This window comes from Haliotis rufescens, unplaced genomic scaffold (genome assembly GCF_023055435.1).
Source record: "Haliotis rufescens isolate VD_foot unplaced genomic scaffold, xgHalRufe1.0.p SCAF_3, whole genome shotgun sequence".
NCBI classification, from domain to species: Eukaryota; Metazoa; Mollusca; class Gastropoda; order Lepetellida; family Haliotidae; genus Haliotis; species Haliotis rufescens.
In genome coordinates this window covers 27066434-27078450 of record NW_025964001.1, presented here as the reverse complement: position 1 = coordinate 27078450, position 12017 = coordinate 27066434, and the positions used below count along the sequence as shown (strand labels likewise).

Here is a 12017-nt window from a genome sequence, read left to right as displayed (position 1 = left end):
TTTCATACTAGGTTTGTTAATGGGGGAAATGGGGAATTTGAACCAGTGGGACCGGGAAGTTTGGGGAAGCAACTGTTCACAGCAAATACCCCTATCCCTGCAGAGAGTTACACGGAACTATCAATACAAGGGGTATGTGAAGGACACCTACAAGCATTATTGATGCCTACCAAATTACGATGGTCAGTATGTGTACACAATTCAAACTATAGGCGACTATTAGGATCGGACGGTCGGGCTCGCTGATTTGGTTGATGCATGTCATTGTATCACAGTTGCGTAGATCGATGTTCATGATGTCAAAAACTTGATTGTCTGGTCTATATTCGATCATTTAAAGACTGCCGTCATACAGGGGATAACCGCTATCCATGCCAACCCGGAAGATGGTAAGTAGCCCCTGTGTGTCATACAGCTGGAATATAGCTGAGTGCGGAGTTAAACAACACAAAGACAGACGGACACAATTCAAAACATAAATACAATTCAAGCTTCAGTATATTTACATTCATGGTTATGAGTGAGTTGGGGTTTAACACATAATTGTAGTTAGTTCAAAAATTATACAACTAATTTATTGACACATGTCATCAACTATAGCCCTGACTGGAGTGTACTATCATATTTATTGTTTCGTATGCCTTTCATTATAGAACTGGGCAGAATAATAAATTTAAACAAATATACTGTCAATAAACAAATAAATTGTTTAGAATCGACACAATGCTGATTATTGATTAATATATTTTCACTAGGTCACTTAACTTTGGTAAAATATCACATACCCACCTTAAATCATTTATAAATAATTTGAACCCATTCGCCACTTTAGCCCCGTTTTGAGACGAGGGACACAAATCTAAAAACATCTAATCGCTCATGGACGTACGAAATTCAGTGTGCAAAATTCAACATTTTAAATTCCAGCTACTTTCGTGATAGCATCGATACTGTGAATTTATTTTAATAATTATTGATACTGACAGGATGCATTTAACATAAAAGACCAGGAGGAGAACCAAAGAGGGGGACTAACTGGTCAGTAGTTCTCGGGATTTTTCCGATCACGACACAAACAGGGATTCATGGTCTGATATGTTTTTTTAACGATTCAGAGTGAAATGTTAGGACATATGATAAAGGCGGGTCGAGCTCGAACACTTTATAAAGATAGCTGCATCGTTATGAGAGTGGTGCGGGTCAGTTGATCTAGTGGAATCTCGGTCATTCCAGTCACCCACTCTGTGACGAGCTTACCCTGTCCTGTCCATGTAGTTGTGTATTCGGAGATGGTTCGACTAGAGCTCAGTAAAGTTTATGTGAGTATCAAGCCTTGTGTTGCGTTAATACGTGTGCGCGGGTACATGCATGTTTTATGTAAGTAAGTAACGGTTGTCGGACCACCCGCTCCAGGTCTTAGCGAAACCCTCACGACCGTGAGAGTTGAAGCGTATGTTTTAACCAGACCAGTCAGACCACTCGCTCCTCGTCTTCCCGAGGCAAGGGAGTTAACTGACTATACAAGTTCATTTTCCACCCTTGCCGAACTAGGCTGGTATTATGGAGTAACATTTTTGCTGGACTAACGAGCCTATGCATAGACCAATCAAAATCGCGCACCGAAATCGAAATCCGGTTCGTAAACTGCCATGCAGATTTCGGTCGATTGCAGGATTTGCATAGCATGTACACCGCCAACTCGTTGTCAACATATATTTTCCAAATCTTTTCAAGTTTTTAATCAAGGTGCCCACGTGATTTTATGCATTTCGCGATGTAAGACCCGTTTTATTACAATATAGATCTTGATTGTCGATCAGATCGTCTTGACTGGGCGCCGCCATTTTGTTTGGAGCAAATGCAAGTGATACGAAAGGTGGAATCTGACTTGTCCATAGGAGAGGCATAGAAGGGAATTAACTCGTAACAGCCACTGGTGGCGCTATGATCGAGGCCAGGAATTCCAGCCTAGTTCGGCAAGGGTGGAAACTGGACTTTTAAAGTCAGTTAACTCTCTTGCCTCGGGAAGATGCTCGCTCCTGGCCTTAGCAAAACACTCACGACCTTGAGAGATGAAGAGTAATGTTTTAACCAGACCAGTCAGTCCACTCGCTCCCGGTCACCCTCACGACCGTGAGAGTTGCACAGTAATGTTTTAAACAGACAATGGCGACACAGAACCGTATAGGTATAGCTCCCCAAAACACAGTTGCTGGTAAAAGGGATGTAGACTGAGGCTGGCGTCTATTCCTGAAAGAGTGAATGTGTTCAGAGTTTCTGATATAGAACGGAGATATAATATATATACGCTGGATAATCGAGGGTTCACGGTACCTTCTCGACTGACTGTGACTGTCCGTCGGTGAGGACAATGGCGATCTTAGCGGCCAGTGACCTTGACCCGTGACCTGGCGAGAAGCTTGTTGTCCTGACGTACTGCAGAGCCTTCTCCGTGTACGTACCGCCGTAGCGGTAGAGGATGTTGCTGATGCCGGCGATCACCTGGGCTCTGGTCTCGTAGCGTCCAAGGTCAAACTGTGGGTGAGCATCGTTAGCAAATGTGACCACACCGAACTGTACCGCGCTTGTGCCCACGTCAAACTTACGGACGAAGTCTGTGATGAAGTTGAGCATGACGTGGAAGTTGAAGGGGCCGATGCTGGCGGAGGAGTCGAGGACGAACATGATATCAGCTGGCGTTGACGCACACACTGAAATGTAGATACATAAGTACTCAAGAAGAGACCTTATTCAAATGTATGCTGGTTCGCGAGCATTATCTTTCAGGATTAATTTTGAACTTGGGAATGACCACTAGGTATCGATGTCGAATTACTTGTACTACATGTTCCTGTGTTTATTTCAAGTGAACAATTGACTTGACTTTGCGTGTGTTTGTATCAGTGCACCTGTAGGGAAGGATAGGCTCACCTCTAGGCGAATATCTGGTATCAGAACTATTTGATTTCATAAACAAATGCTATGATTTTGTCGGAATCGTACAATGAACAATACTTTTAGTAAGATTATTTCTTATGACCATGGAAATGTTTTTGTTAGTCTTTGTTAACAAAGAGAGAATTGTGAAAATAACGCCTTTGCGATCATTTTTCAAGGTTAATGCCACATAAACGAAACTCAAAGCTACAACTTACCTAGACCACTACCTGAAATATGAGCAAACATATCGAGGTAAACATTGCACTTATCACATCTCAACTTGCACGTAATTACGTGTTATTTGTTTGTTTGTTGTTTAACGCCGCCCTCAGCAATATTTCAGCTATATGACAGCGGTCTGTAAATAATCGAGTCTAGACCAGACAATACAGTCATCCACATCATGAGCATCGATCTCCGCTATTGGGATAAGATTACGAGCATCAACCAAGTCAGCGATCCTGTCCACCCGATCCCGTTTGTCGCTTCTTATGGCAAGCATGGGTTGCAGAAGACCTTTATCTACCCCGGATCTTCATGGTGCGTAATTAAGTACCACTGTCTGTCGTCCCATGTAACCACTGACAATATGCAAATGTCCTCTCATCTCTTGACTGTGCATAAAAAATAATTCTTCATGAAGAAATAAGTAAACCACAGAGAAAATTTAATTAACATGTTACGTTATAAAGGGTATGTTGATTCATTTACCTCTAATTGTTTACTACTTACAAACTATATCCTGGATCTGTTTTTCAATGGCGTTCAGGTTGTCGAAATTAGACACCTACACAGACGAAATATTGACCTGTAGTCCTTTACAACACACACACAAACACACACGCACGCACGCATGCACGCACGCTCGCGCGCGCGTCAACGTTGTTACATTATGAAATCGTAACATTACGTGTATGTCATTACAAAATAGATATTCGTCAGTAAACTCATGCCAATAAGATGGCATTTGAGATTGGGAAATTTTCACAGAAACCCCCTCCGTTTTCCAACTATCACAATACCCGAATTATTGACCAAATATCTCTTCTCACATATAAACTTAACATCTGACTTAAACAATACCATCATTGTTTTCCACCCTGGAAATAAACATGTTAATTAAACGCTAATCCCTCTCGTGATCTAACGCTGGGGTAGCCTTGTGGTTTAAGCGCCCGCTCATCACGTCGATGGCCGGGTTCGATTCCCCACATGGACACAATGTGTGAAGCCAATTTCTGGTGTCCCCCGACGTGATATTGCTAGAATATGCTAAAATGGCGTAAGATCCATTCCACTCACTCACTCGTGTTACTGAGTTTCCAGCACAAACATGACACAAACACAGAATAGTATCTTTAGATATCAATTGAAAGAGGGATGGATCCAACTGTTTTGAAAGTATATTTTCAGCTCTATTTATCAGACAGTATTTTCTTTTTAAAGTCATTTGACAATAAGTTGATTATTTGAAAAAAGCCTGGGTTTCAACACGACACATCTTTCGTTTTTCGCGTCCCTCGTTGTAATATTGTTGCAATAATACTAAAGGCAACGAAAATCTTATTCACGCACTCACTAATGTTAAAATGCAATGCTCCTTCACGAAGCTTCCGGGCCGGTCGGGTAGCCTAGTGGTTGAAGCGTTCGCTCGTCACGCCGAAGACCCGGGTTCGATTCCCGACATGGGTACAATATGTAAAGCCCATTTCTGGTATCCCCCGCCGTGATATTGCTGGCATATCGCTAAAAGCGGCGTTAAACCATACTCACTCACTCACTCACGACGCTTCCTGTGATCAAAAGGTTATACATTGTGTACGAAATGAGGACATACGACCAACCTTGACCATGTGTTTGTCATCAGAGGCTATGACTGCGAGTTCCGAGAGGTCAATGGCTGCACCAATGCCAATGGAAATGACCATAACCCCTTCTTTGCGGAGCAGGATGCCCTGATTGGCGGTCAGCAGTTTCTGTTGGGACTGACCGTCGGTCATCACGATCACTACCTTCTTGGACCCAGGCCGTGCCCCGTGTGCTTGGCTGGAAACGAAACCGTCTGTCGGAATGTTTTGTTTGTTTGTTTGAAACGTCGCACTCGGTAATATCCCAGCTATATGACGGTGGTCTGTACGTCATCGAGTCTGCACCAACAAATCCAGTGATTGACATCATGAGCATCGCTCTATGCAATTGGGATACGCCGGTTTGAACAGTATATTAGTTATATTACGGCGTTGTTTGTTTGTTTGTTTGTTTGTTTGACGCCGCACTCAGCAATATACCAGCTATATGACGACAGCCTGTAAATAATCGAGTCTGGACCAGACAATCCAGTGATTCACATCACGCAATTGGTATACGACGTAAGTTGCCTCTTACAACAAGCATGGATGGCTGAAGACCAATTCTAACCCGCATCTTCACCGAGATGGTATTCACAGAAATATGGCAAATGTTTTGCCCTGATATACGTGACGTTGCGATGTATAACTCCGCTACAAGTAATAACACTACATAATACATTGTAAAAACAATAGTGACACTTGTATAATCCAATATGATGTCCATAACACTGACGTACCTGACAGAGGTCTGTGTGATGACCCCGACAACATTGACATACCTGACAGAGCTCTGTCTGATGACCCTGACAACATTGACGTACCTGACAGAGCCCTGTGTGATGACCCCTGAGAGAGATTGGTCTGACAACATTGACGTACCTGACAGAGCCCTGTGTGATGCCCCCTAAAAGAGATTGGTCTAACAACATTGACGTACCTGAGAGAGATTGGTCTGACAACATTGACGTACCTGAGAGAGATTGGTCTGACAACATTAACGTACTTGACAGAGCCCTGTGTGATGCCCCCTGAGAGAGATTGGTCTAACAACATTGACGTACCTGAGAGAGATTGGTCTGACAACATTGACGTACCTGAGAGAGATTAGTCTGACAACATTGACGTACCTGAGCGAGATTGGTCTGACAACATTGACGTACCTGAGAGAGATTGGTCTGACAACATTGACGTACCTGAGAGAGATTTGTCTGACAACATTGACGTACCTGAGAGAGATTTGTCTGACAACATTGACGTACCTGAGAGAGATTGGTCTGACAACATTGACGTACCTGAGATAGATTGGTCTGACAACATTGACGTACCTGAGAGAGATTGGTCTGACAACATTGACGTACCTGAGAGAGATTTGTCTGACAACATTGACGTACCTGAGAGGTTTGTCTGACAACATTGACGTACCTGAGCGAGATTTGTCTGACAACATTGACGTACCTGAGAGAGATTGGTCTGACAACATTAACGTACCTGAGAGAGATTGGTCTGACAACATTGACGTACCTGAGAGAGATTTGTCTAACATTGACGTACCTGAGCGAGATTGGTCTGACAACATTGACGTACCTGAGAGAGATTTGTCTGACAACATTGACGTACCTGAGAGGTTTGTCTGACAACATTGACGTACCTGAGATAGATTGGTCTGACAACATTGACGTACCTGAGAGAGATTGGTCTGACAACATTGACGTACCTGAGAGAGATTTGTCTGACAACATTGACGTACCTGAGAGAGATTGGTCTGACAACATTGACGTACCTGAGAGAGATTTGTCTGACAACATTGACGTACCTGAGATAGAATTGTCTGACAACATTGACGTACCTGAGAGAGATTTGTCTGACAACATTGACGTACCTGAGAGAGATTTGTCTGACAACATTGACGTACCTGAGAGAGATTGGTCTGACAACATTGACGTACCTGAGATAGATTGGTCTGACAACATTGACGTACCTGAGAGAGATTGGTCTGACAACATTGACGTACCTGAGAGAGATTTGTCTGACAACATTGACGTACCTGAGAGGTTTGTCTGACAACATTGACGTACCTGAGATAGATTGGTTTTGACAACATTGACGTACCTGAGAGAGATTGGTCTGACAACATTAACGTACCTGAGAGAGATTGGTCTGACAACATTGACGTACCTGAGAGAGATTTGTCTAACATTGACGTACCTGAGCGAGATTGGTCTGACAACATTGACGTACCTGAGATATAATTGTCTGACAACATTGACGTACCTGAGAGAGATTTGTCTGACAACATTGACGTACCTGAGAGAGATTTGTCTGACAACATTGACGTACCTGAGAGAGATTGGTCTGACAACATTGACGTACCTGAGAGGTTTGTCTGACAACATTGACGTACCTGAGATAGATTGGTTTTGACAACATTGACGTACCTGAGAGAGATTGGTCTGACAACATTGACGTACCGAAGAGAGATTGGTCTGACAACATTGACGTACCGAAGAGAGATTTGTCTGACAACATTGACGTACCGAAGAGAGATTGGTCTGACAACATTGACGTACCGAAGAGAGATTGGTCTGACAACATTGACGTACCTGAGAGGTTTGTCTGACAACATTGACGTACCTGAGAGAGATTGGTCTGACGTACCTTGGAGTGATTGGTCTGACAACATTGACGTACCTGAGAGAGATTTGTTTGACAACACTGACGTACCTGAGAGAGTTATGTCTAACCTTGACGTACCTGAGCGAGATTTGTCTGACAACATTGACGTACCTGAGAGATGTCTGTCTGACGAACTCCAACCCGTTCCCCGTATGGGTATTACCAGAATTGTAAGGGATCCTGGTGATGGCGCTCTTCAGAGAAGCCTTGCTCATATAATCGTTCAGGAAGAAACGGTTGGTGGCAACGGTCGAGAACGTTACAACTGCCACCTGAACAGCACTAGGACTGATGTCAAAACCGTCAATGAAGTTGCTGACAAAGTTAAGCTGCTTCTTGAAATTAACAGAGCCTTCGCTTGAGGACGAATCGAGAAGAAAAACGATTTCTGTTGGCTCTGTGGAACATGCTGTCCAAAAAGAATAAACAATGAACTGTACTAGGTTATAGAACGCAAAATGGTGTTATGCGTGTATAAACTGATTAATAACTGAATGCATGAAACTCAAACGACAGGCACTTTGCGAGTAAATACAATATATCTTCAAGAAAATGCATCTCAGTTACGATTTATTCAACCATGTTATTATCCTTAGTTCCCAACATTTATAAGATATACAGTATACACTGTATGGAGTACGGGTGGCGTGATGTTCTCAGTATACACAATTTTGAGTACGGGTGGCGTGATGTTCTCAGTAAACACTGTGTGGAGCATTCGTCACCATTCGCCCCTTTCCGTAACCTGTAAGACGCCTCGTCCCCCTATCGATGAATGTTATGTGCGAAAATACGACAAACCAATCAGAATGCACGTATGATTTCAAGTTCTTCTTCAAAGAATCCCTCAGAAATAATTTTGATTTTACACATATCTTGCATCTAAAAATATACCCAAGGCACAGTTAAATGTGTTCAATCATACTGTATAATCCCGCATGTCCAGATGTGCTTTACATTGTACAAAACCTAGATTCGCCTGAATCTTGGTGTATCAGCATCATACAAGTGCTGGTGGGTTTCGTATGGAATTTACAGGAATCGAATCTAACTTCAATACCTTTGAATTGATGTCCTAAGTGTACTCACTTTTTCTCTCAAAAAGAAAAGATATTTTAAAGGGATAAATAAAAGAAATAAATGTTTCACATAATATTACGTTATCCAAATGACTACATGTGAAGGAACTCTGAATATGTAACTAAATGTAACAATATTAAAAGAAAATATTAAGGATATACTTACTCGGTACTTGAGTCTTGCCTGTAAAAACACACACATAAGCAACTAAACTCAACGTGCCATTAAATTAAGTCCAATGAGGAGCTTTATAATTTACTCAAACGGTTTCACGAATGTGATTTTTAAGAGTTATATATATACGTGTGTTTTATCTCGAGTTGACGACTAAGATATTCTGACAATGATTGCCAATATCATAATAGAATAAAGGTGTACACTTTTCTGGTGAAAAGGCGGTCTAGGCCTTGAGTATTTGGCAGGCTCAGACAATTTAAAACCGGTCTCTCTACGTGACTTTACTCATCGGCTAAGGTATATGGTCTATAATAAGCTAACACTAAGTGATTCCCCTAAATACGCGGAAACAATGTCTCAATTTCACGCGACCACAAGCTTGAGCATAAGAGCGTGAGGTCTAGCCCCCACCCCCCACCCTCACCCACCCAACCCCACCCCACCTCTCCGAGGATGTCGCGAACTTACACGTTGTATCTCGGATATCCTTTTCCATCTTCAACAGAGCGTCGAAGTCGACAGCGGTGAAGACGAAGGCGTTACCGCTGGCGATGTTGTTCAGCTCATTGCTGTCGATCCTTAGACCGGCGCCAAGGGCGATAACCTTGATATCCTTTTCGTGCAGAGCGGCAGCTTCGACGGCCGTCTGGCTTGATTTCGCTGAACCCCCGTCCGAGATTACGACGACAATCTGGTTAGCGTTGGGACGTGCGCCATTTCCACTCTGGAAGCTGTTCTCGCCAACAAAGTGGAGGCCATCAGCTGTTGGTGTGTTGCCCGGTCGGTAGGGGATTTTCATGACAGCCTGGGATGAGGCAACTTAAACTCAGTGTAGAAAATTATTGTAGCAGCGATGCTCTCGGCGTCAATATTGTCTCAAACAAATGGTCTACCTGTTTTGTACCATTCATAGGACATGCTATAGCGTCTTGCTTTACCCCCTTGTCTCTGAGGCCCTTGAGGATACTGAAGCATGGTAACTGTAAGATCCAAATGTGGATCGGGCAATCACACTGGTTGCTGGGTATGAATAGTTACTGGCAGGGTGACCGTTGTTTAATTTGAGTATCACCATACCTTGACGATTGTCGCTTCAACCACCAATAGATGGTTGATTGTTTGTTTGTTTGTTTGTTTGTTTTCTAATGCCAGTAATATTTTAGATATATGACGGTGGCCTGTAAATAATAGAGTCTGGACCAGACATTCCAGTGATTGACATCATGAACAACGATCAACGCGAATGGGAGCTGGCTGATTGGTACAAGCACATATATTGTAAAAGACTAGGATCAGAAGTAAGAAAAATCGTTGCAACTAGTAACAGAATCATACCGTATCTGATATAATGTGCTCCAAAAAATCTTGAGTTTCCTTTGATGTCATCTTCCCGAGGCAAGAGAGTTAACTGACTATGAAAGTCCAGTTTCCACCCTTGCCGAACTAGGCTGGTATTATGGAGTTACATTTTGGCTGGACTAACTAGTCTATGCATAGTCCAATCAAAATCGTGCAACGAAATCGAAATCCGGTTTGTAAACTGTCATGCAGATTTCGGTCGACTGCAGGATTTGCAAAGCATGTGCACCGCTCAACTATTTGTCAACAGATATTTTCCAAATCTTTTCATATTTTTAATCCAGGTGCTCACGTGATTTTATGCACTTCGCGATGTAAGACCCGTTTTATCTGATTATCGATCAGATCGTCTTGACTGGGCGCCGCCAGTTTGTTAGAAGCAAATGCAAGTGATACGAGTGGTGTAATCTGATTGGTCCGTAGGAGAGGCATTGAAGGGACAAAACTCTCGTAATTGCCACTGGTGGCGCTACGATCGAGCCCAGGAATTCCAGCAATGTTCGGCAAGGGTGGAAACTGGACTTTTAAAGTCAGTTAACTCACCTGCCTCGGGAAGATGTTTGATGTTTGAGCTGATGGTATTAATAATGAACGGATATAATATTACCGCAGCAAAACGTCTCACTGAAAGGAATCAACAATCGTTGCTTTGACGTTAAAAAAAACCCAATCCCGACGTCATCAGGAATTTAAATGCCCCTCCCTATAAGGATAGTTGTGAAGAGTCAGAAGAGTTCTCGAGAAGCTCCCAAAGTACTCACATTCAGGAGACCCTGTTTCTTGCTGAACTTGTTGAGAGAGAACTCCATCTGCCATGACGTTGAGAAGCTGACGATGCTGATCTGGACGTTGTCGGGGCCGATGATGAGTTTGCTAGCAAAATTGCGGACAAACTCAAGACCTTTCTTGAAATTGTCTTCACCCCCATTGGACGTGTCCAGTAGAAAAACGATATCTGACGGCCGGGTACTACACACTTAAAAAAGAAGGGAGACATTTAAACGTTTGTGTGTGTGTGTGTGTGTGTGTGTGTGTGTGTGCGTGCGTGCGTGCGTGCGTGCGTGCGTGTGTGCGTGCGTGCGTGCGTGTTTAGCGCCGCACTCAGCAATTTTCAAGCTAAATGACGGCGGCTTGTTAATAATCGAATCTGGGTCAGACAATACAGCGATAGTTATTGTGAGCAACTATCCAAACCAGTACCAAGACACGCAATCAACCAAGTCACCGGGTCTGACCTCCCGATCAATGTGGTTGCCTTACCAGCGACCAGCATAGGATGCAGGGGAACAAGTCTAACCCGGAATCCCGCAGGGTGGAGACAAGTCGGCAGTGAGCTTGGCACACCTTTCCATAGAAATATTAGGTCGTTTCAGAGTAAAAGGCCCAAAGTGACGGCGTTCGCCTTTGGTGAAACCCATGAAGGTGAAAACCAAGGATCGCAGTCATGGCGACTATTGGATCCGCCCCCATGGTCAACCCATACCACAAAGAAATGCAACTCTGTCTCAGATTGCCCTCAATCCAATCACTACCTCAACTACTTTAACTAAGCATGTAAAGATAAGAATGATCGTTTATATTAACGCCAACTGTCACAAAATACGCCCATCGTGACTCTTATGACTATCATCAAAAGGGGCGGTGGTTTAACCTAGTGGTTCATGCATTGTGAAGATCCGCGTTCGATTCCTTACATTGGTACAATGTATGAAGCTGGAGTCTCGTGTCCACCCGCTAAAAGTGGTGTAAGATCTTACACAGTCACTAACTCATACGTCAAATCACTTTGCCAATGCTCCGACAGTTTAGACAGCAGTATACTTACAACCGTGGACTTAATACTGTACCTTCCTGAACTGAAAAAACACAAAAGGTGCAGCTGAACTGGGTGGTTTATTCGTATATATCTTCACATAAATAACAATACGTTACCTTACG

At 43.2% G+C, this 12017-nt stretch overlaps 1 protein-coding gene across 1 annotated transcript in view; it reads right to left on the bottom strand.

The window, feature by feature from the left end:
* Positions 1 to 12017, bottom strand: part of LOC124144923 (collagen alpha-4(VI) chain-like) — a 29727-nt gene that overhangs the window by 8093 nt on the left and 9617 nt on the right. The window contains exons 10-18 of the mRNA XM_048403964.1: positions 11927 to 11935; positions 10841 to 11055; positions 9189 to 9525; positions 8709 to 8726; positions 7575 to 7872; positions 4785 to 4986; positions 3673 to 3727; positions 3156 to 3167; positions 2335 to 2711 (exon numbers count right to left, since the gene is read on the bottom strand). Coding sequence (XP_048259921.1) covers positions 2335 to 2711; positions 3156 to 3167; positions 3673 to 3727; positions 4785 to 4986; positions 7575 to 7872; positions 8709 to 8726; positions 9189 to 9525; positions 10841 to 11055; positions 11927 to 11935 — 1523 coding nt within the window. The remainder of the gene's footprint in view (positions 1 to 2334; positions 2712 to 3155; positions 3168 to 3672; positions 3728 to 4784; positions 4987 to 7574; positions 7873 to 8708; positions 8727 to 9188; positions 9526 to 10840; positions 11056 to 11926; positions 11936 to 12017) is intronic.